Source organism: Thamnophis elegans, unplaced genomic scaffold (assembly GCF_009769535.1).
Source record: "Thamnophis elegans isolate rThaEle1 unplaced genomic scaffold, rThaEle1.pri scaffold_117_arrow_ctg1, whole genome shotgun sequence".
NCBI lineage: Eukaryota > Metazoa > Chordata > Lepidosauria > Squamata > Colubridae > Thamnophis > Thamnophis elegans.
Window position 1 is genome coordinate 96,654 of NW_022473588.1, and position 23,970 is coordinate 120,623.

Here is a 23,970-nt window from a genome sequence, read left to right on the forward strand (position 1 = left end):
AGATAGATAGATAGATAGATAGATAGATAGATTATTGAGATGATACATAGATATTGGTAAATGATAGATATAGATGAAAGAAAGAGAATAAAATAGAATAGATCAGAGAGAGGGAGAGAGAGAGAGAGAGAGAGAGATGATAGATAGAGGTAGATGATAGATACAGATGAAAGAAAGAGAATAAAAGAATAGATGAGAGAGAGAGAGAGAGAGAGAGAGAGAGAGAGAGATATTATTGAGAGATGATAGATAAATAGAGGTAGATGATAGATATAGATGAAAGAAAGAGAATAAAATAGAATAGAATCAGGGGTGGGTTTTTGCCACCATTACTGCCAGTTCAGTGTGCACGCACTTTGCCCATTCATGCACCTGATGTGCGCTCTGCATGCATGCACAGTTGCCCGTAAATAGGTCTGTGCATGCGCAGAACATTTAAAATGTCAAAAAAACAAAACAAAACCATGCTGCGGCAACCCAGGAACCAGTTTGGGGGCATGGCGAGCTTGCCATCCCTACCGGTTCAGCGACCCATTTGCAATTTCCACTACTGGTTCGCCCGAACTGGTGCGAACTGGTAGCAACCCACCTCTGAATAGAATAGAATAAACTTTGAATGTACATTAAAATGTACTTACATTAGAAATGAAATTTTGTCTCATACAGCTCTTAAAGGGTCACCACCTCCAATTTTACACCACATAAACACGACAAGATAGATGAATGCAAAATTATGTTTATACCCACATATATTACATGACACTGAGAAACAACACATTGGATGCCCAAGGCGCCACATATCGTGGCCCGATGCACCCCAGGCTTTGGAGAGAGACAGCCTCGCAGGACAAGAACCTCAGCCTCACACCGTTGCGATGGAGGGCTTGGGGTTCACTAGACGGGTTGCTGCGGTGCGGCAGGCGGGGGAGGGGAGGGTGACGTGTCGTGCGGTGATGGCGCCACTTGGGTAGGGGTGGATGTGACGTGTTCCTGGAATAAGCCTATGACTCAATGGGGTTGAGCTCAGGTCGGTGACTCAGACAGAGAAGCAACAGGCAATTCACATCTTGGGGAAGCCTCTTTAAAAGTAGTCCTCGACTTACGACCGGTTGCGATCCTTCTTCCTTCAGCCTTCCTTCCTTCTGTTGGTTAGATGGAAGTATCTGGGACAACTTAGACCCCTGATTGGAAGTTCTGAAGGTCTCTTTCTCTCTGTCTGTCTTTCTCTCTCTCTCTCTCTCTCCGTCTCTGGGTGTCCCTCTCTTCCTCCTGTCTCTCTGTCTCTGTCTCTCTGTGTCTGCCTGTCTTTCTTTGTCTTTCTCTTTCTTTCTCTCTCTCTCCCTGTCTCTGTCTGTCTTTCTGTCTGCCTGTCTTTCTTTCTGTCTTTCTCTCTCGCCGTCTATCTGTCTTTCTTTCTTTCTTTCTCTCTCTGTCTCTCTGTCTCTCTGACTATCTGTCTTTCTTTTTCTCTTTATCTTTCTCTCCGTCTCTGTGTGTCTCTCTCTCCTCTCCTGTCTCCCTCTCTTTCTCTCTGTTTGCCTTTCTTTCTGTCTTTCTCTTTCTCTCTCTCTGTGTCTTTCTGTCTTTCTCTTTTTTTTTCTTTCTCTGTCTGCCTATCTTTCTTTCTGTCTTTCTCTCTCGATGTCTCTCTCTGTTTTTCTTTCTTTCTCTCTGTCTGACTGTCTTTCTTTCTCTCTCTCTCTTTCTCTCCGTCTCTGTCTCCCTCCCTTTCTCTCTGCCTTTCACTCTTTCTTTCTCTCCATCTCTTTCTCTCTGTGTGTCTCTCTGCCTTTCTTTCTCTTTCTGTCTCTATGTCTGCCTTTCACTCTTTCTTTCTCTCCATCTCTTTCTCTCTCTGTGTCTCTCTGCCTTTCTTTCTCTTTCTGTCTCTCTGTCTGCCTTTCACTCTTTCTTTCTCTCCATCTCTTTCTCTCTCTCCATCTCTTTGTCTTTCTTTTTGTGTGTCTCTATCTTTCTCTCTCTCTCTCTCTCCTTCCCTCTGTTTTCCTTTCCCTCTTTCTTTCTCTTTCTCTTTTTCTCTCTCTTCGTCTCTCTTTCTCTCCGTCTCTCTCTGTCTGCCTTTCGCTCTTTCTTTCTCTCCATCTCTTTCTTTCTCTCTCTCCATCTCTCTGTATTTCTCTCTCTCTGTCTTTCTCCCTTTCTCTCTCTCTCTCTCTCTCTCTCTCTCTTTCTTTCTCTCTCTCCCCATCTCTCTGTCTCTTTATCTCTCTCCGTCTCTCTGTCTCAGAAGCCAGAGTCACTTAACAACCGTGGTACTGACTTAACATTTGCAGCGACTCACTTACCAACTGTGGCAGGAAAGGTCGTAAAACTGGGCCACCTAACGGATGTCTCGCTTAACGAATTTTGAGTTCCGTTGTGGTTGCAATTCGAGGACTGAGTAAAATTAAAATAATTAGTAATACTTAAGTTAATTGTTATTTTATTTATTGAATTGGTTACATTAATGATGGAATCAAAATCATTTGCTTTTCCCTTAGGCCCCTGGAGAAAGTGAATATTCGGACCCCTTCGATGCTCACCGGGAACCGAAAGGGGAAGGCGAGGAAGATGCGGGCCTGGAAAACAATGGCTACATGGAGCCCTACAATGCCCAGAGAGTGGTGGCTGGTGAGTGAAGGAAAAATAAGAGAGGGAATGGAAAAGTAAAGGACAAGAAAAAGGAAAAGAAAGAAAAAAGAGTCACTTTCTCCTTTTTCCTAATAAATAAAAGACCGTTTTACAGGTATTCCTTGACTTATGACAGTAACAGAGTCTCCCCATCACGGTTCTAAGTCGAGGCAGTTGCAAAACGGGTTGTCCATCGATTTTACGACCTTTTTTTGCAGAGGTCGTTAAGCGAATCAGCCTCCCCCCCCGTCATTAACTTGGCTTCTTGGAAACTGGCTGGGAAGGTCACCCATGGCGAGCGTTGGAAATTCACGCTAGTTGCCAAGCACCCAAATTTTGATCCCGTGACCAAGATTGGAGATGCTGCAACGGTCGCTAAGTGTGAAAAATGGTGCTAAGTCACTTTTTTCAGTGCTGTTGTAGCTTCAAATGGTCGTAAGTCGAGGACGATGTATACGATTAGATCCTTTGAACAGCTGCTAAATGAACGGTCGTAAGTCCAGGACAACCTGTCTGATGGCATCCTTCAAATGGTCATTAAGTGAATGGTCGTAAGTTGAGGGCTCCCTACATGATGGAATCCTTTGAACAGTCGCTAAACAATCGGTCGTAAATCGAAGACTCCATGTATGAGGGGGTCCTTCAAGCAGTCGTTAAGTGAATGGCCATAAGCCACAGATTCTCTTATGATGGGATTCTTTGATTGCTAAATGGACGGTCATAAATCGAGGACTCCCTGTATGATGGGGGTCCTTCAAACAGTCATTAAGTGAATGGTCGTAAATCAAGGATTCGTTTATGATGGGATTCTTCGGTCGCTAAATGAACGGTCGTAAACCGAGGACTCCCTGCATGATGGGATCCTTCAAATGATCGCTAAGGGAATGGTTGCAAATTGAGGTGCCCTTCTGCGGCGAGGCCCTTTGAATGGTCACTAAACAAACGGTCGTAAGTCGAGGACGACGGGATCCTTTCCTGAATGAAACAGTTTTTTCTCTCTCGGTACGCAGACCTCCAGCGGAAAAACGAACGGGAGGAACAGCGGGTGAAGAAATCCCGGATCGACCTGCAGCTGTACGACACCCCTTACGAGGAGGAGGAGGCCGAGGCCAACCCCGAGGCCGGCCCCATGGAGAAGCCCCCCAAGAGCCGCCTGCCCCAGGAGGATGAACGGCCCGCCGACGAATACGACCAGCCCTGGGAGTGGAAGAAGAATCACATTTCGCGGGCTTTCGCTGGTGAGTTGACCAGGAAACCACAATTGGTGCGATCCTTTCTCCTCCCAGGGTTAAAACTAACCTGTCGGACTCATATAACCCCCGGGTCTTTCAATTTGCGAATGCTGCGTCTGCTGCTTAAGTTTCTAGTCCTCAAGAGCTTTCTTCTCGGGGAAACTGGCTTGCATTGAAGCTAGAATCAGTTCTAATCTCTGGTCTGCTGCTCCCACCTCCCCCAAATGCTAGATCAGCGGTCTCCAACCTTGGCAACTTTAAGACTCGTGGACTTCAACTTCCAGAATTCCCCAGCCACAGCCAGCATGGCTAATTTGCATAACTGGGTTGGGGGGGTTCTGGGAGTTGTAGTCCACAAGTCTTAAAATGTCCAAGTTGGACAGCCCTGTTTGAGAGCATCTAGCATTTTGGAGGTGCAGGGAGGGCAGAGACAGCAGAGCAGAGGTTCGAACGGACTCTAGTTGAAATGCAAACGAGTTTCCCTGGAAGAAAACTTCTGAGGACTAGTCACTTAGCAGCAGAACACCCCTGCTCTAGACAAAAATATCCAGAAAGGAGATTGAGCGTAAAATCCACTTTCAAGGAAACCTCTGTTAAAAATAAACACACAATCTTCTAGTCCTCATGTTTGACAGCGTGTATCCCTAGCATCTTTGTAGATGAAGGGAAGGAAAAGTTGCTTTTTATATCGTATCGCCTATAATAAAATGAAACTAAAGAACTGAAGAAAACTTTGGAAAGTAAATTGCAGGGAGGGAGGAAGGGAGGGAGGGAGAGAGAGAGAGAGAGAGAAAGAGAGAGAGGTGCTGAGAGTTTTTAGGGAAGATCTTATCATCAGTAAATCATTCCTAATTTTTTTCCCGTGAGTAAAACCCTACACGCAGCATTTCCAATTAGATCACTGTTTCTCAAGGCTGATAACTTTAAGACTCTGTGGACTTCAATTCCCACAATTCCCCAGCCATCCCCACTCCCTCTTAGCACTGATGACGTTATCTAGTGGGGTCATGAAAAGTCTGCAAGAAAACCACCAAGCTCAGAGAGCACCAAGGACCCCACAGTCCTCCTCCTCTTCCTCTTCCTCTTCCCCCGCCTCCTCCTCCTCCTTTCTACAAACCCCGATCCCTTCTGGCACTGATGATGTTACCTAGTTGGTTCATGAAAAGTCTGCAAGAAAACCACCAAGCTCAGAGAGCACCAAGGGCCTCCCAGTTCAACTCCAAGCTACAAATATTTTCTTCTACTTTAGAAGAATTTTTCCCTTTGGTTCTCCAGCACGTAGCTCGGTAGCCAACAAAACGACAACGGAAGATAAATAAAGATGAAATAAACAAATAGGAAGCAATTGTCCTCTAACCTATCATCATTCCAGTCCTTTGAGAAGTGCAGATTAGTGCCAGCATGAAATAAGGCCCCTTAATATAAAACAAGAACTGAATAACAAAATTGGAAGGGACCTTGGAGGTCGTCTAGTCCAACCCCCATTTGGAAGGAGGAGGGTGTGAAAGAGGTGGCAAGTAATGGCTTCAGGTAATCCTCGACTTACGACTACAACCGGAGCCCAACATTTCTGTTGTCCTGCGAGACATTTGTTAAGTGCATTTTGCCCCATTTTACAACAATTCCTGCCACGGTTTGCAAGTGAATCGTCACAGTGGCTGAGTTAGTAACGCGGCCATTAAGCGAATCTGGCTTCCCCGTTTTACTTTGCTTGTCAGGAGGTCGCAAAAGAGGATAACTCCGGGACACGACGTACGTCATAAATAAGAGTTGGTTGTCAAAAATGTGAATTCTGATCACGTGGCCCTGGAGAGGCCACCATGGGTTGTAAGCGAGAGGAACAGTCATAAGTCATTTCTTCTGGTGCCGTTGTAACTTCGAATGGTCACTAAATGAACGGTTGTAACTTGAGGACTACCTGTAATTTAAAAAACCACGCAATTCTATGCTTCCAGCTTCTCATACGACACACTTTTGAGAGTCCTTCCTGTCTAAAGAGGCTTTGATTGCTGCATCCTTTATGGATTTGGAATCTCTTTTATCACTCCGCAAAATTTCATCCTTTTCCACTCGGCCGCTGAAATCAAAAGACCCCCCCAAAGAAATCCCTTTTGTCCCTCTCTCCTTCTTTCACTTTCCAGAATCCTCCCTGTTCTGTCCTAGGCTTCACAAAATCACCAAACAGGCTCTTTGTCCTGCAAAAAAAAAACCCCACCCTTTTTATTTGGTTAATGTGAATTCCTTGCATTCACCTTCAGAAAAAGTCCCAGCAGTAAGTCTTTCAAAGTTTAATTGCAACAACAGACCTTATCAGTCCTTGGATAGTTGCCAGGCTGAGAGATTCTAGTGTCCTGACTCAGGCTTCCTTAAAAAGCAAGAAGCAGAGTCTTGGTCCTGGCAAAAGGCCTTTTATTTACACGACTGTGAATTCCTTTCATTCACAATCCGCTTAGCAAACAGTCTTTCAGAGGAATATTCATCAACACGAACCTTATCTCGCTTGGAGAGCTGCCAGATAACTAGTTTCCAAATGCAGGGCAAGGCAAAACTTGGCACTGAGTCTCTTATATTCACAAACAGAACTTTCCACTCTTGAAATGACCGAAAGAACGAATTGTTTCCTGCAAAAGCCCCCTCCCCATTCATTCCTCTTTTGTTTCCTGTGGGAGGGGCCAATCACCTCCAAGGTGTGGCTTTACTCCTAAGTCGACCCCGCTTTCTTACTTGTTCTTGTCTTCTGGCAGCTCTGCGCATGCGGACACTGGGAACAGGCTCCAGCTGTTCCTCTGCCTCACTGCTATCTGGCTCTCTCTCTGCCTCCGAAGCAGAGCCCTCATCTGAGCTTTCCTCAGCCCCCAGGACTGGCCCATCTTCCTCCCCAACCTCCTCACTGTCCGACTCTGCTGCCAGCTCTGCTGGCCACTGGCAGGCCACAACATCTAGTCGCAACGCTGCACAATGGAATACCTGGAAAAGAGATAAGCAAATCTTCACAAAAGTAAATGGGTTCACCGATAAAAGGGCGAATGACAAAGCCGCACCCAACTAAACCGCGGTGACAAAACCGCGCGTTCTAAAGCGTTCCGACGAATGAGCGCTGAATCGCGCCGACAACAGTGCGGCGACAGAAGCGCGCTGTAAAACTAAACCTAACCCTAAACGTAACGCTAACCCTAACCTTAAACGTAACGCTAAACCTAACCCTAAGCCTAACCCTAAGCCTAACCCTAAACCTAACCCTAAACCTAACCCTAAACCTAACCCTAAACCTAACCCTAAACCTAACCCTAAACCTAACCCTTACCTTAAGTGAAATTGGCTTTCTGTCGAAGCGCTGTTGTAAAGCGCCCTTCTGTCTCCATGCTGTTGTTGCCGCGCTGTTGTCGGGGCGTTGATGACGTCGTGGTTTTAGCGACGCGGTTTTGTCGCCGTGCTTTTCTCATGCGCGCTTTTGTCGGGTCACGAAGTAAATGAACTAATTGTCTCCTGCAAACACCACTCCCCTTTTGTTCCTATTTGTTCTCTATGGGAGGGGCCATTCAACGTCTACCTGTGGCCTTTACTCCCAAGTCGACCCTTGTTCTTTAGCTGTTCCCTTCTCCTTACACCTCTGTGCATGCGCACACTGGGAACAGGCTCCAGCTGTTCTTCTGCCTCACTGATGACTGACTCCGAAGGCAGCTGATAACTGCCAGAGGGCCCTGGCCCCCTTCTCTGCCTCCGACACAGAGCCCTCATCAGAGCCTTCCCCAGACTCCAGGACTGGCCCATCTTCCTCCACAACCTCCTCACTCTCCGAATCTGCTGCCAGCTCTGCTGGCCGCTAGCTGGGCCACAACATTCCCTTAAATCTTTCCCCGGGATCTTTATATTGGCTTTGACCTTTCTCCCCCATTTCCCCACCCTCTCTCCCAAGTCGTTTCGAGAAACCCCCGACGTCACTTAATGGAATCTTAGCGGTGGCTGAATGTCTGGAATTGACGTGCCAGCCTTCGGATGAGGCTGGCAGGCGCTGCTGAAGATTAAGCTTGATTGAGCGCTGTGTTTTGTGTATGTGTGTGTGTGTGTGTGTGTGTTCCAGTGTGCGTAGCCTCTTCAGTTCTCCCCCTTGTTCTCCATCACTCATCTCAAGAGCTCCTTTCCATCCGGATGATCGGTGGGTCCCTGTGGATTTGGCACCGTGGCGAAGGCGGCGGGGGGGGAGGTATCTCCCATCAGTGTGAAGCCCAGCGGTTTGTTTTGAAAAGGGGAGACACCCGGACAACGCACAAGGAGAATGTCAAGAGACAGGTGCTCCTCTTGTCATCTCGGCAACGCTGGCAGGGCCAAGATAAAATTATCTCCCTCCATAGACAGCTGAGCGGTAATTGTGTCCGCCGAGCAGATTTTAAACTTGCCTTTCCTCTGGAAATTGCCAAGCCAAATTATTTTCTTGTTTTCACCCTTGCAACAATCAATCCGAATAGAGCTGGAAGGGACCTTGGAGGTCTTCTAGTCCAACCCCCTGCCTAGGCAGGAAACCCTATACCGTTTCAGACAAATGGCTATCCAACATCTTCTTAAAGACGTCCAGTGTTGGGGCATTCACAACTTCTGGAGGCAACTTCTGTTCCCCTGATTAATTGTTCTCACTGTCAGGAAATTTCTCCTCAGTTCTAAGTTGCTTCTCTGCTTGATTAGTTTCCACCCATTGCTTCTCGTTCTACCCTCAGGTGCCTTGGAGAATAGTTTGACTCCCTCTTCTTTGTGGCAGCCCCTGAGATATTGGAAGACGGCTATCGTGTCTCCCCTAGTCCTTCTTTTCATTAAACTAGACACACCCAGTTCCTGCAACTATTATTCATATGTTTTAGCCTCCAGTCCCCTAATCCTCTTTGTTGCTCTTCTCTGCACTCTTTCTAGAGTCTCCACATCTTTTCTACATCGTGGCGACTAAAACTGAATGCCGTATTCCAAGTGTGGCCTCACCAAGGCCTTATAAAGTGGTATTAACCCTTCACGTGATCTTGATTCAATCCCTCTGTTGATGCAGCCTAGAACCGTGATGGCTTTTTTGGCAGCTGCTGCGCACGGCTGGCTCCTATTTAAATGGTTGTCCACTAGGACTCCAAGGTGCCTCTCACAGTGACTGTTTTTGAGACAGGTTTCGCCTCATGCTTGTCCTTTTGGTTTTTCCTATCTAAGAGTAAAACGGTCGTGGTCAACGTACGACCACGATCAAGCCGAACATTTCTGCCGCTAAGCGAGACATTGGCTGTAAGCTTTGCCTCATTTTACAATGTTTCTTGCCACAGGGGTTAGGGGAAACACTGCCGTTCTTAAGTTAGTAACACGGTTGTTAAGTGGATTTGGCTTCCTCGTGGACTTTGCTCATCGGAAGGTCGCCAAAGGGGGATCTCGTGAGCCCGGGACGCTGCAACTATCACAAATACGATGTCAGGGTTCCAAATAGCATCCAAAAGTAAGTCAGAGTCCGAGGCAAAGGATTCCTCAAAGTTCCAGTTTATTAGAGATGTCATGTTGGCACATCTGGGAAAACCCGAATCTGAAAGCTTCCCACCCAGTTGAAAGTTCAAGATCTTGCCCCCACCCCCACAAGTCCATCCCATGGTCCAATCTCCCACTGCCATGCTGGCAGCTTCCACCCATCCAGTTCCAGTCAGGTGCAGAGAGTTCAGAGACAAAGGATGACCTTGGCATTCTAGAAAGAATGTTGTTATGGCTACATCGCATCTAACTCCCTACAATCTCACCTCCCATTTTCCCACCATAGAAAATGCAGAGTAGAATAATAGAAAGTGTGGTAGACCAAAGACCCAAAAGAAAAGATGGCGGCAGGCCTGACATACGAGTCAGTTGCCAATCATCTGAATTTTGATCACACGGCCCTAGGGATGCTGCAGTGGGCGTAAGTGTGAAAATCGGACATACCGTATTTTTCGGACTATAAGACGCACCAGAGTATAAGACGCACCAAGATTTCAAAGCGGCAAGTAAGGGGAAAAAAGGTTTTGCCTTCCCTCAGCTCTCAGTAGTACTCTGCAGGCTTCATCAGGACTGGGGTAAGGCAAAAAAAGTCTCAGCTTTTTGTGAAAAACAGCCATTTTTTCCCCGCAAAAATGGGATGCGGGAGCAGGCGTTCAGGATGCCAAAAATGGCTGTATTCAGTGTATAAGACGCACCAACATTTCCATGCTCTTTTAGGGGGGGAAGGTGCGTCTTATACTCCCAAAATATGGTAAGTCTCTTTTTTCAGTGCCCTTGTAATGTGGACACTAAATGAACTGTTGTAAGTTGAGGACTACCTGTAAGGCAGGGCACTGCCACCCTTGGAGACCCAGCCCCCCCCCAAAAATAATGGGAAAATCTGTGTAAGAGTTTTCCGTAAACTTTGAAAATGTCAACTTCTCCTGATTGCTCACTTTCGGCAAAAGGGTCACGTTGCAGTCAATCAGCCTGGGAGAATTTTTGTACAGCTTCCCACCATCGACACTTGTAGGAAATTGGAGAGCAATTGTAGTCCTTCTGCTTGCAAGAGCCCCAAATGAGGAGAGCAAATATTTTCTCTGAACATAACGGAGGCTTGTGCAAACTTTATTCTATAAAGGAAGGGGAGCGTGGCTTGCTTTGTCACATTGGAGGAAGGATGCGTGCTGAACGGCAATTTGGGAGCAGGTGAAAAGAATGTAAAATTCATGCAGGAGAAAAATGACATCCCACCCCCTCCAGCTGCTCTGGAGGAAGAAGGAGATTCTCTGCATAAGATTGTGGTCATTCCAAAGGTGCTTTTTCCCCCTCAAAGGCCACTGGGCTTCCCTGGTTTTAACAGATTAACAGAATTGAAAGGGACCTTGTAGGCCATCTAGTCCAACCCCCCGCCCAAGCAGGAAACCCTACACCTTTTCTGACAGGTGCCAGTCCAATCTCTTCTTGAAAGCCTCCAGGGATGAAACTCCCACAACCTCTGAAGGCAACTTCTGTTCTATGGGTCGATTGTTCTCACTATCATGAAATTTATCCTTATTTCCAGGTTGAATCTCTCCTTGATTAGTTTCCATCCATTGTTCCTTGTCTGGCCTTCAGGTGCCTTGGAAAATAGCTTGACCCCCTCCTCTCTGTGGCAGCCCCTCAAATATTGGAAGGCTACTATCATGTCTCCCCTGGTCCTTCTTTTCTCTAAACTAGACATACCCAATTCTTGCAACCGTTCATTGTATGTTTTAGCCTCCAGTCTCCTAATCAGATTACAGATTAACAGAGTTGGAAGGGACCTTGTAGGTCATCTAGTCCAACCCCCTGCAGAAGCAGGAGACTCTATTGCTCTATTCAGGGGTGGGTTTCTCACCCCGTTCCAACCGGTTTGGTTGGAACGGGGCCGGCGGCGTCCTCGTGTACGCGCGCGGCTCACACATGCGTACTAGCGTCTGTGCGATGCTCCAGCTGCTCCTGGAGGATCGCGCAGGCGCTGTATGCATCCTGCGCATGCGTGGAAGCGCAGAACTCGTCAAAACCGGGTAAGGAGCGCGGGCGCGCGGGTGGGCCAGTCGCCGTTCCCGGAAGTTACTTACTTCCGGGTTCGCTGACCAACCGGTTCGCAAGGACTGCCGCGAACCGGTTGAAACCCACCCCTGGCTCTATTACTCTGTCGCGATTGCTATTCAGAAACCAACCCACAAGCTCAGAGAACGAACTTTCACCCTCAACGTTCATCATGGTGACCCGCTTAACGAACAGCCGAAATCCCAGACTCAATTATGGCCGTAACTCGAGGACAACCTGCTGGCTGCATTTTCCCCGCACGAGTCATCCATCGAGTGAGCATTTGCTTCCCGGAATGACTCCTAGCTAAAAAAAATAAAAATACTTTTTCTATGATTTCGTGTGGGTTTTTTTTTAAAAAAAAAAGTTAATGGGGCGTTGAAGAAGAGGCGATTCTCCATCTTTCGCGCTCTGTTAAAAATAAATGTGATAAAAGCCCCCCGCCCTGTTTTTAAGCGGCAAAAAAAGAATGGGGCCACTCAGAATTCAAGAAAGGCAATTCATCTTTGAATATATATGATATTGAGGAAGGAAAGAGGTGCGCCCCTGTCCCTACCAGCCCCCCCCCCCCCCCCGGCACGGCCTATCTCTAGGGATGCAGAAAAGTCACAATCTGATGCATCCATTGCCTCTTTCTCTGGCTTAGCTGATAAGAGATACGGCAGGTAAATTTAGCTGCTCTTTCTCTTATCAGCCGTGATATGCTTCCCACCGGATCTGCCTGGAGCATTCAGATAAAAACAGCAGGCGAAGTGCCTGAACCTGCCCGTTGGATCTCTGCTGCGTGCGTTACTGCTCTCAGAAATCTATAGGTGGAACTCAATTTATGACCGCTGATTGGCTGCCTTACGTTCTGTGTTTCACCGATGCCCGGCTGCCTTAAACAATCTCATGCGTGCTCCAGTGGTGGGTCGTTGCCGGTCCTGACCAGGACAGCGATACCGGGAGTGGCCTGGAGCAGCTGAGAGCGTAGCGGTACTGCGGCGTGTTCGGTCCACCCGCCCACCCATGCTCTATAGCTGTATTTATACCAAAAGGCACACTGCGCACGTGCGTACAGAATCCAGAGCCTGCACGCCCTCTGACAAGCAGCTGGGTGTTTCAGGGGTGGGTGGATTGCGCATGAATGCGCGGCACACATCAGGCTCGTGCATGGAGAGACCGCGACCAGCATATCGGTGGCGGCGGTAAGAGCAATTCACCACTGGTGTGCTCCCTCGCTTTCTTTTCATTCCTGGGTATGACAGAATAAGAGAGGGGGAAGGGACCTCGGAGGTCTTCTAGTCCAACCCCCTGCTCAGGCAGGAAACCTTATACCCGTGATGGCGAGCCTTTTCGGCGTTCGCCATCACGGCCTTATACCATTTCAGACAAATGGTTATCCGATCTCTTCTAAAAATAAAAACCCTCCAGTGATGGAAACACCCCACAACTTCTGGAGGCAAGCCGTTCCATTGGTTAATTGGTCTCATTGTTAGAAAGTTTCTCCTTAATTCCAAGTTGCTTCTCTCCTTGATTAGTTTCCATCCGTTGCTTCTTGTCCCGCCTTTTGGTTCTTTGGAGAATAAGTTGACCCCCTCCCCTCTTTTTTGGGGCCGCCCTTCAAATATTGGAAAACCGATCTCCTATCACCCCTTCTTTACACTAAACTAGGCATACCCAATTCCTGCAACTGTTCTTCAGAGGTTTTAGCCTCCAATCCCCTAATCCTCTTTGTTGCTCTTCTCTGCAATAGCAATAACCCAGACTTATATACCACTCCATAGTGCTTTAATAGAATGACAGAATAACAGAGTCGGATGGGAACTTGGAAGTCTTTTAGTCGAACTCCCTGTTCAAACCTTCTGTTCCAGATGGAATGGCTATCCAAACTCTTCTTGAAAACTTCCAGGGTTGGAGCATTTACAACTTCTGGAGGCAAGTTGTTCCACTGGCTAATTGTTCCCACTGTTAGGAAATTCCTCCTTAGTTTCAGGTTGCTTCTCTCCTTGATTAGTTTCCACCCATTGCTTCTTGTTCTACCCTCAGGTGCCTTGGAGAATAGCTTGACTCCCTCTTCTTTGTGGCAGCCCCTGAGATATTGGAAGACTGCTATCATGTCTCCCCTAGTCCTTCTCTTCATTAAACTAGACATACCCAGTTCCTGCAATCGTTCTTCATATATTTTATCCTTCAGTCCCCTCATCATCTTTGTTGTTCTTCTCTGCACTCTTTCCAGAGTCTCCACATCTTTTCTACAGCGTGGCGACCAAAACTGTCTGTCTATCATCTATCATCTATCATCTATCTATCTATCTATCTATCTATCTATCTATCTATCTATCTATCTATCTATCTATCTATCTATCTATCTATCTATCTATCTATCTCTATCTATCTATCTATCTATCTCTATCTCTATCTCTATCTCCATTGCTTCTTGTTCTACCCTCAGGTGCCTTGGAGAATAGCTTGACTCCCTCTTCTTTGTGGCAACCCCTGAGATATTGGAAGGCTGCTATCATGTCCTTCTCTTCCTTAGACTAAAAGGGAAAGGTTCCCCTTGCACATATGTGCTAGTCGTTCCTGACTCTAGGGGGCACTGCTCATCTCCGTTTCAAAGCCGAAGAGCCAGCGCTGTCCGAAGACGTCTCCGTGGTCATGTAGCCGGCATGACTAAACACCGAAGGCGCACGGTATGCTGCTCCCTTCCCACCAAAGGTGGTCCCTATTTTTCCACTTGCATTTTTTACATGCTTTCTAACTGCTAGGTTGGCAGAAGCTGCCAAGTAATGGGAGCTCACCCCATTACGTGGCACTAGGGATTCGAACTGTCGAACTGCCGACCTTTCTGATTGACAAGCTCAGCGTCTTGGCCACTGAGCCATCACGTCCCTTAGACTAGACGTATCCAATTCTCGCATACCCAATTCCATTCTTCCTATATTTCAGTCTCCTGTCCCCTAATCATCTTTGTTGCGCTTCTCTGAAATATTTCTAGAGCCTCTGCAATGTCAGTGCATTTCTGGGGACAGTTTCTAAAGGAATAATTTTACCTATAAAGGCAGTCCTTGACTTATGACTATCCCTTAGAGTTCGAAGGTACAACGGAGCACCGAAATGGAATTTATGACATGCTGGCTGGGGAAATTCTACGAGTTGAAGTCCACAAGTCTTAAAGTTGCCAAGGTTGGATACTCTCCCTCCAGCGATTTTTCTGAAATAATCCAAGGTCTTTGCATCCTGTTGGTTCAACCCCAAGTAAATTTGCAATGCGTCCTTTTTGACAAGACTTACGGAGAGCCGGAGGGGGAGAAATCTCAGCAAAAGGATGAGATTTGTGTTAGGAGGCAATTTGCTTTTACATTTAATAAGGGGAAGATTTTCTGAGCTTTTTCCTAGTGTCTTCCTGTTACAGTAATTGGTACGTTGCCAGCTTTTTTCTCAAATTAGCTCAAACAAGCTGCTTCCCCCCACCCCAAAAATAGGCTGTGATTTCAAATCTACTCCTAAATCTTTTTTAGCCTCTGAGCAAAGCGTCCACCATTTAAAGTAGTTTGGGGGAGCTGATTAAATTGACACAAACTTTATAATATGCACAAAGATCGCATCGCAATGTTCTTAAGCCAATGTTTCTAAAACTTTTTTTATTCATTACCCAAAACTGAGGTGCAGGCAGGGAGTTCTTTATATACAACTGTTCATTTAATGACTGTTTGAACTTACAATGGCACTGAAAAGAGTGGCTTATGATCATTTTTCACACTTAGCGACCGTTGCAGTGGTTTATGGTATACAAATTCAGACCATGGGCAACTGGCATGTATTTATGACGGTGGCAGCATCCCGGGGTCACGTGACCTCTTTTTCTGAGCAGCAATGGGGGAGCCGGGTTTCGCTTAACAGCCATGCTACTCACTTAACAACTGCAGTGATTCACTTAACAACGGTGGCAAGAAAGATTGTAAAACAGAGCCAAACTCTCTTAACTGTCTTGTTTAGCAAATGGGAATCTGGAGCTCAATTGTGGTTTTAATTTGAGGACTACCTGTACAGGTAAAACATTTTAAGTCTACTTAAATGCCGCTGTTGTGATTGTGTAGGGGGCTTGTGAGTTGTTTAGCCAAAGAAAAACCACTCATACCCAATTTTGGAGAAGCTATCGCGGTTTGGGAAGTGCTTTTCCTAAGCAGACGACACATAATTTTGATCGCCACAATATAAAATATGAAGTTGAGACTCTGGAAAGAGTGCGGAGAAGAGCAACAAAGAGGACTAGGGGACTGGAGGCTAAAACAAATGAAGAACGGTTGCAGGAACTGGGTATGTCTAGTTTAAGAGAAAGAAGGACTAGGGAAGAAATGATAGTAGTCTTCCAATATCTCAGGGGTTGCCCCAAAGAAGAGGGAGTCAAGCTATTCTCCAAGGCACCTGAGGGTAGAACAAGAAGCAATGGGTGGAAACTAATCAAGGAGAGAAGCAACTTAGAACAGAGGAGGAATTTCCTGACAGTTAGAACAATTAATCAGTGGAACAGAAGTTGCCTCCAGAAGTTGTGAATGCCCCAACACTGGGAGTCTCTAAGAAGATGTTGGATAGCCATTTGTCTGAAACGGTTTCCTGCCTAGGCAGGGGGTTGGACTAGAAGACCTCCAAGGTCCCTTCCAACTCTGCTATTGTATTGTAAGAGCAACAAAGATGATGAGGGGACTGGAGGCTAAAACATATGAAGAACGGTTGCAGGAACTGGGTCTGTCTAGTTTAACGAAAAGAAGGACCAGGGGAGACATGATAGCAGTCTTCCAATATCTCAGGGGTTGCCACAAAGAAGAGGGAGTCAAGCTATTCTCCACAGCACCTGAGGGCAGAACAAGAAGCAATGGGTGGAAACTAATCAAGGAGAGAAGCAACCTCAAACTAATAAGAAATTTCCTGATAGTTAGAATAATTAACCAGTGGAACAGCTTTCCACCAGAAGTTATGGGCTCTCCAGCACTTGAGGTTTTTAAGAAGAGATTGGAAAATCATTTGGTATAGAGCCGTGGTGGCGAATCTATGGCATGCCTGCCAAAGTGGCACGCAGAGCCTTGTTGCCTGGCATGTGTGACATTGCCCGTTCCTCTACTGGGTTTCTGGCACGCATGTGCGCGTGACGATCAGCTGGCCTTCGTGCTGGAAAGTGGAAGAGCTGCTTGTCCGTTTTCCGGCAAGAGCATGCCAGCCAGCTGATCGTCACCAGTGGTGGGTTTCAAAATTTTTTAGAACCTCTTCTGTGGGTGTGGCCTGCTTTGTGGGAGTGGCTTGCCGGCCATGTGACTGGGTGAGCGTGGCCAATTTGTAAAATGTGGTGAAACTCACTTAACAACGCTCTTGCTTAGCAACCAAAATGTTGGCTCAGGAACTCTGGCATTTGAAGCACACAAGTCTTAAAGCTGTCAAGTTACAAGACCCTCACACCCCTAACCCTTTAGAGAAAAAAACCCAGGGGTGTTCAAACTTGACAGTTTTAAGACTTGTGGACTTCAACTCCCAGAATTCCTCCTCCAGTCATGTTGGCTCAGGAACTCTGGCATTGAAGCATGCAAGTCTTAAAGCTGTCAAGTTACAACACCCTTGCACTCCTAACCCTTTAGAGAAAAAACCCCAGGGGTGTTCAAACTTGACAGCTTTAAGACTTGTGGACTTCAATTCCTCCTCTGGCTCTTCATCTTGATGATGTGCGGACGGGCGGGTGGGGAGAGGGAGCTGGAACCGGTTCTAAATGGCACTGTAGGTTTGTGGAACCTCTTCTATAGAAGAGGTTAGAACTGGCAGGAACCCACCCCTGATCGTCACACACAAATGCGCTTCATTAACTGGGAGACTAGCTGGCTGGCTTGCATGCGCGTGCCGGAAACAGGAAGTCCTTCGGGATTGTAGTCCTGACGAGAGCGCACACACACGCTCCCGCCAAAAAGCTTGGCCATCACTGTGATAGGGTTTCCTGCCTGAGCAGAGGGTTAGACTAGAAGTCTCCCAAGATCCCTTCCCACCCAGTTATTGTTATTCATATCAACACCAAAGACACGAATCTTTGTCGCAACGCGAGCGTGATGTACTTTTGTGTTCAGTGAACACTTGGGAATAACAGGGACCTCTTTAGTCTGTTAAATGAGGTTTCATTCATCAATCCAGGATAGGATGGACAAGGTAAGTGTCTCAAAATGTTGACCTCCCATTTGTATCGGCAATGCATTTGATGGGGAAGATAGGAGTTGCAACGATTTGCCGTCGTCACTCGAGGGACCTAGTCAGGTTGAAGTAGGGGACTTCCTCCGGTCTTCCCGTGTCTGTCTATCTGTCTGTCTGGTTCGATCATTTCCTTTTTATCATGCCGGTTTTGTCTTCTTCTTCTTCCTCCTCTTCCCATCCCTCCCGTCATCTTCTCTCTCCTTCCTTTCCGTGCTCTTCTGTCCCTTTCTCTACAAACTCTCCCAACCCATCTCCATGGCATCCCCTTTCCCCTTGCAGTAGACATAAAGGAGAATAAAGTATTGCCCTGGCCACCGCCGGTAGGACAACTTGCGGGGACGGAAGACCCCCTAGATCCAGAAGGTGATGTCTTGATTTCAACCTTCCCTTCTTCCTGTTTGTTTTCAGCCTGCCCTTCCTCCATGAAAACCTCTCCTTTCCTTCGCTCCGTTTTTCTATTTTCTGTTGTGGCCCGCCAGCACAGCTGGCGGCAGATTCAGACAGTGAGGAGGGTTGGGGAGGAAGATGGGCCAGTCCTGGAGTCTGGGGAAGGCTCTGATGAGGGCTCTGTGTCGGAGGCAGAGAGGGGGCCAGGGCCCTCTGACAGTTATCAGCTGCCTTCGGAGTCAGACATCAGTGGAGCAGAAGAACAGCTGGAGCCTGTTCCCAGTGTGCGCATGCACAGAGCTGCCAGATGAAGGGAACAGCTAAAGAACAGGGGTCGACTTGGGAGTAAGGCCACAGGTGGACGGTGAATGGCCCCTCCCAGAGGAAATAAAAGAGGAGAGAAAAGGGGAAATGGAGTTTGCAGGATACAATTAGTTTGCTTAATTAGTTCGTGACTCTCCGAGACTCCTTGCCAAGTTTTGCAGATCTCGGCCTGGCAGCTTTCCAAGCCAGATAAGGTCTGTGACCGCAAATCCTCCCTCGAAAGACTTTGCTGGATGTGAAGGAGCAGAATTCACAGTCAATTAATAAAAGGGGTTTTTGTCGGGACCAGGAGTTGGCTTCATGCTCTCGGGAAGCCTCGGTCAGAATACTTTGCTACAGCTCTTTTAAACTTTTTTGAGCACTGTGATTCCCAAGTTTGGGAGGTTGACAGAGAGGGAGCTGTCTACCTTATTTAGTAGACAGAAGTTGTAGTTAGGCAGGCAGGAATTCAACAGGTATGGCCCCCTCTGAACTCAAAAGTGTGCCAGATTGATAGAAGAACAGATGGGGTTCTCTCTGGACCATTTTTTTCCTCAACCTCTGCAAATTTAAGATGTGTGGACTTCAACTCCCACAAATTCTGACTGGGGAATTCTGGGAGTTGAAGTCTACACATCTTAGAATTGCAGAAGTTGAGAAAAAATATTGTCCGAAACCAATTTCACGAATCACAATTTGCTTTCCAAAGAAAGGTGTTTTCTTTCTAAATGAAGCAGTCATCAAGAACTCTATTTATTTGGCTGCTGCCAACACAGCTTTTAAATCTAATTTTCCTATTCAGGTAGTCCTCGATATATGACCTCAATTGAGCCCCAAATTTCTGTTACTAAGTGAGACATTTGTTGAATGAATTTTGCCCCATTTTACCATTTCTTCTTGCCACCGTTGTTAAGTGAGTCATTACAATTGTTAAGTTATGAACACAGTTGTTAAGTGAATCTGACTTCCCCATTGACTCTGCGTGTCAGAAGGTCGCAAAAGGGGATCACATGACCCTGGGACACTGCGACCGTCATAAATATGAACCGCTTGCCAAGCGCCCAAATTTTGATCATGCGACCACAGGGCTGCCGCAACAGTTGTGTGAAAAAGGGTCATAATTCACAGTTTTCAGTGCCCCTGTAAGTTTGAACGGTCACTACATGAACTGTTGTAAGTCGAGGACTACCTGCATTTCAGAAGTATACAAAATCCAAATGCCTTACGTTTTAAAACTTAGAAACCTGTTCTCACCCCCCTCGTCCCACACCAACACACTCCGAGTCAAAGATATTTTACGGAATTTATTAACAGACAGACAGGCACAGATAAGGCTTGGCAGCAATCCAGCCTGCCAGGCTCACAAGACTGTTCTCCAACATTCGTTCCTGCGTTGACTCCTGCAAGAGGGGCATGTGCACAAGCAGTCCTTTTATAATCTGGAGAAGAGCCTAATGACCACCAGCTGAGTGCAATTACCTCCTGTACTTGCGCAACTGTTCCTGACGCCTATTAGCTCTTCGGGGCCGGGCATCCAGGAACAATTCACTGCTGGCTTCTGGATCACTCTCCCTTGCCTCCTCCGCACTGGTCCAAGGCTCAGGCGCCTCCTGATGGCCAACCAACCTCTCTGCGCCCTGCTCGGAGTCGGAACCCTGTCCAGGGTCCTCCACATCCTCCAGAGCCGACTCAGAGGGCCCCTCGCTGTCGGAGTCTGGTGGCAGCTCCAACAGCTCCTGCTGGGCCACAACAGAAACCTAACTGTTGTCGTTTTAACTTGGGGCTTAAAAATTCAGTGATGAGTTTTGCAGGAATAAAATCCAAGGCCTCCAGAGCTGCCACCTCTCCCCCTTTTGAAAAAAATTGACACGGAATTATTATTTTTTTGTAGAGATTTAATCGTTTCTACTCCTCCCTCCCCGCCTTTTCTCACCTTTCTGCCTTTCACTGTTGTTCCTTTTTGTTGCACATGTGTCAATTGTGTTGTGTGTGAGTGTGTGTGTGTTGCATGGGCTTGCTTGTTTTTAAAGCATGTTTCACACACTGTCTGTCCTTGTGCATTTTTCACAGCCCATTTCCAGAGGCGTCTGCGGTATAAAACCCCAACGTTTGGTCCAAAACGGAAAACAAGACTTTGCGATGTTGTGATGCCGTCTCTGGCTTTGACGTGTGGGTGTGCGGTATCCTGATGCATGTTCAAAAAAAGGGGGGAGTTGTGTTGGGACACCTGTGTCCTCCTGTTGGTTTTCCCCTGCTCTCTTTCTGCAGACACTACTGCCTAGGTGACAGTCCTCAACTTACGACTACAATGGAAACCAAAATTCCTTTGACAATTGTTAAGTGAGTTTTGCCCCATTGTGTAGTCTTCAATGGAACTGCATCTTCATGGAGGGAAGTATGCAGTGGAGTACCCCAAGGCTCTGTTTGAGGCCCAGGACTCTTCAACATCTTCATCAATGATTTGGATGAGGGAATAAATGGGGAACTCATCAAATTTGCAGATGACACCAAGCTGGCAGGAATAGCCAACACTCCAGAAGATTTAAAATACAGAAGGACCTTGACAAACTTGAACATTGGGCGCTATCTAACAAAATGAAATTCAATGGTGAAAAGAGTAAGGTTCTACATTTAGGCAAGAAAAACGAAATACACAGGGACAGTATAGGTGGTACCTTGCTCAACAGTGTGAGAGGGATCTTGGAGTCCTAGTGGACAACCATTTAAATAGGAGCCAGCCGTGTGCAGCAGCTGCCAAAAAAGCCAACACAGTTCTAGGCTGCATCAACAGAGGGATAGAATCAAGATCACGTGAAGGGTTAATACCACTTTATAAGGCCTTGGTAAGGCCACACCTGGAATATTTGCATTCAGTTTTGGTCACGATGATGTAGAAAAGATGTGGAGACTCTATAAAGAGTGCAGAGAAGAGCAACAAAGAGGATTAGGGGACTGGAGACTAAAACATATGAAGAACTGGGTATGTCTAGTTTAATGGAAAAAAGGACCAGGGGAGACATGATAGCAATGTTCCAATATTTCAGGGGTTGCCACAAAGAAGAGGGAGTCAAGCTATTCTCCAAGGCACCTGAGGGTAGAACAAGAAGCAATGGGTGGAAACTAATCAAGGAGAGAAGCAACTTAGAACTGAGGAGAAATTTCCTGACAGTTAGAACAATTAAACAGAAGTTGCCTCCAGAAGTTGTGAATGCTCCAACATTGGAAGACTGTAAGAAGATGCTTGATAGCCATTTGTCTGGAACGGTATAGGGTTTCCTGCCTAGGCAGGGGGTTGGACTAGAGGACCTCCAAGGTCCCTTCCAACTCTGCTATTGTATTGTATTGTATGACCTTCCTTGCCACGGCTGCTCAGTGAATCACTGCAGTTGTTAAGGTAGTAACAGGGTTGTGAAGTGACTCTGTCTTCCCCACTGACTTTGCTGGTGAGAAGGTTGCAGAAGAGGATAACCTGACGGATATTACAACCGTCGTAAATACGAGTCAGTTGGGAAGGGTCTGAATTTTGATCACATTGGGAAGCTGCAATGGTAATATGTGTGGGAAAAACGCTCATAAATCACTTTTTTCAGTGTTGTTGTAATGTCAAAGGGCCACTACCGTTGTAAGTCAAGGACTGTTGTAGGTTGAGGTCTACCTGTCTTCCCATCGCTATAATTTTTAATTATTGAAAATTATTATAATAGTTAATTTTAATTATTATTTTAATTATTGAAATGAAATTAAGGTTGTGCTAAATAAATAAAAGTAAAAGTAATCCCAAACGTAACTATCATTAACAGTTCTGAAAAAAGTGATTTATGACCAGTCCTCACACTTATGACCTGGCACATTCCTGTGATTGGCAGCCAGCATATATTCAAGATGTTTTCAGCGTCCTGGCGTCACCTGATTGCCACTTGCGACCATTCTAGGTGGCTTCCCTAGAAGCAAAATCAATGGGGGGGGGGGAGCGGGATTCACTTAACGACCAAAGTTCCGGCGCTAGTCATGGTCATAATTTGAGGACTGCCTGAATGGGAGAGAGAGGCATATTTCCTCCCACAATCTTGCCATAGAAGCTGGCAGTCCAGAACGATTTTGAAACCAGAGGTTTAATTCCCGAGCCAAGGTAACTTCCTTCAGATGTGACCATAGGCTTATCCCGCCTAGCGTTTTGATGACACAACCACACGACCACATTCACGCACAACACAGAGAAGCCCAAACGGCTCAATTTTTAATGCCTTGGCAACCTGCAAACGTTGCTTATGTAGAGGCAGAAAAGAAAAGGCTTATAAAACTGCGTCCACAGGGGGCAAGGTCAAAAAAGTCAAGATGGCGGTCATGGCTAACCCCTCCCACACACACACACACTCTCCACATGTTGTGGCCGCCATCTCGATGTTTTTGAACCCTCTCTACAGATCCTGGAAGGGATACTCATTTTTTTTCCTCAGCTGCAGTGTCTAAATTATTTCAGAAAATCCAGAATACACACACACACACACACACACATACATATATATATATATAAATATTTATCAGCACAAATACAACACAAATGTAACAAAGGCAACAGTAAAAACATTGGGTTTCTGTCTGGATGGTCTCTTGTGACGAGCCGATAGACAGAATGGAAGCAGTAGACTTCCTCCCATATTTGGGCATACCAGGGGTCGTGACGTTAAATACATACCTATTTCCCTGGCTCAGCTGATAAAGGAGGAGAACCTTGTGGCTTAGTGGTTAACACATCTGCCTAAGATGTAATACAGCACAGGTTCGATTCCCAGTAAGGGTATGGCTAGCTGATGAGAGCTAAATAGCTTGAAACAGATCTATACTAGTCTCCCTTTATTTATTTATCAGCACAAATACAACACACACACACACACACACACACACAGATATATATATAATAAAAACAGACTGCCAACATTTCACCCTCCTGTCCCTGCTGCCAGGGAAGTCAAAATGGCAGCTGATGGCAAGAGGGCATGTAAGAAATGGGCGGAGCTTGCTCTGCACAGTCGCCATCTTGACTTTTTTGACCTCGCTCCCCTTGGGACCCTCCTAGCCAATCAGGAAACCTTCTCTGGCAGGGGACGTGGCTGTTTGCTCCTTTGAGATGCCTCTCCATCCGTCTAAGGGTCTGTCCTGCTCCTCCCACAGCGCAGTTCGAAGCCCCCAAGTGGGACCGGACCTCTCCCTCCTCCTCTTCCTCATCCTCAGGCCCAAAAGAGCACCGGCTGTGTCTGCCGAAGCACCCGACGGGCTCCGCCAAGTTGGGCCGGCCGCAGAGCCCCGAGTCCAGCGTTCCCCTGGCTGAGCGCATCGACCTGTCGCTGCCCCTGGAGAGTCAGGCGTAAGTGGCCTCTGGGTGGGGATCCTGGGCAGGTTTATGACAATTTGCCACGGCCAACTTGCCACAACCAACTTGCCACAGGCAACTTCCCACAGTGAATTCACCATGGCCAACTCACCACGGCCAGCTCCCCACGGCTAATTTTCCATGACCAACTCCCCATGGTCAACTCTCTATGGCCAACTTTCCAGAGCCAACTCAACACAGCCAACTCCCCATGGCCAATTTTCCATGGCCAACTCAACACAGCCAACTCACTATGGCCAATTTCCTACAGCCAATTCGCCACTGCCAATTTTCAAT

General features: G+C 46.8%; 1 protein-coding gene across 1 annotated transcript in view; it reads left to right on the forward strand.

Annotated features, from left to right (window-relative positions):
- Nucleotides 1–23,667, forward strand: part of SHD (Src homology 2 domain containing transforming protein D) — a gene marked incomplete at its 3' end in the record, with an annotated part of 42,804 nt that extends 19,137 nt beyond the window's left edge. Inside the window, exons 2-5 of the mRNA XM_032238329.1 lie at nucleotides 2,502–2,631; nucleotides 3,642–3,869; nucleotides 17,892–17,975; nucleotides 23,475–23,667. Coding sequence (XP_032094220.1) covers nucleotides 2,502–2,631; nucleotides 3,642–3,869; nucleotides 17,892–17,975; nucleotides 23,475–23,667 — 635 coding nt within the window. The remainder of the gene's footprint in view (nucleotides 1–2,501; nucleotides 2,632–3,641; nucleotides 3,870–17,891; nucleotides 17,976–23,474) is intronic.
- Between the last annotated feature and the right edge of the window lie 303 nt (nucleotides 23,668–23,970).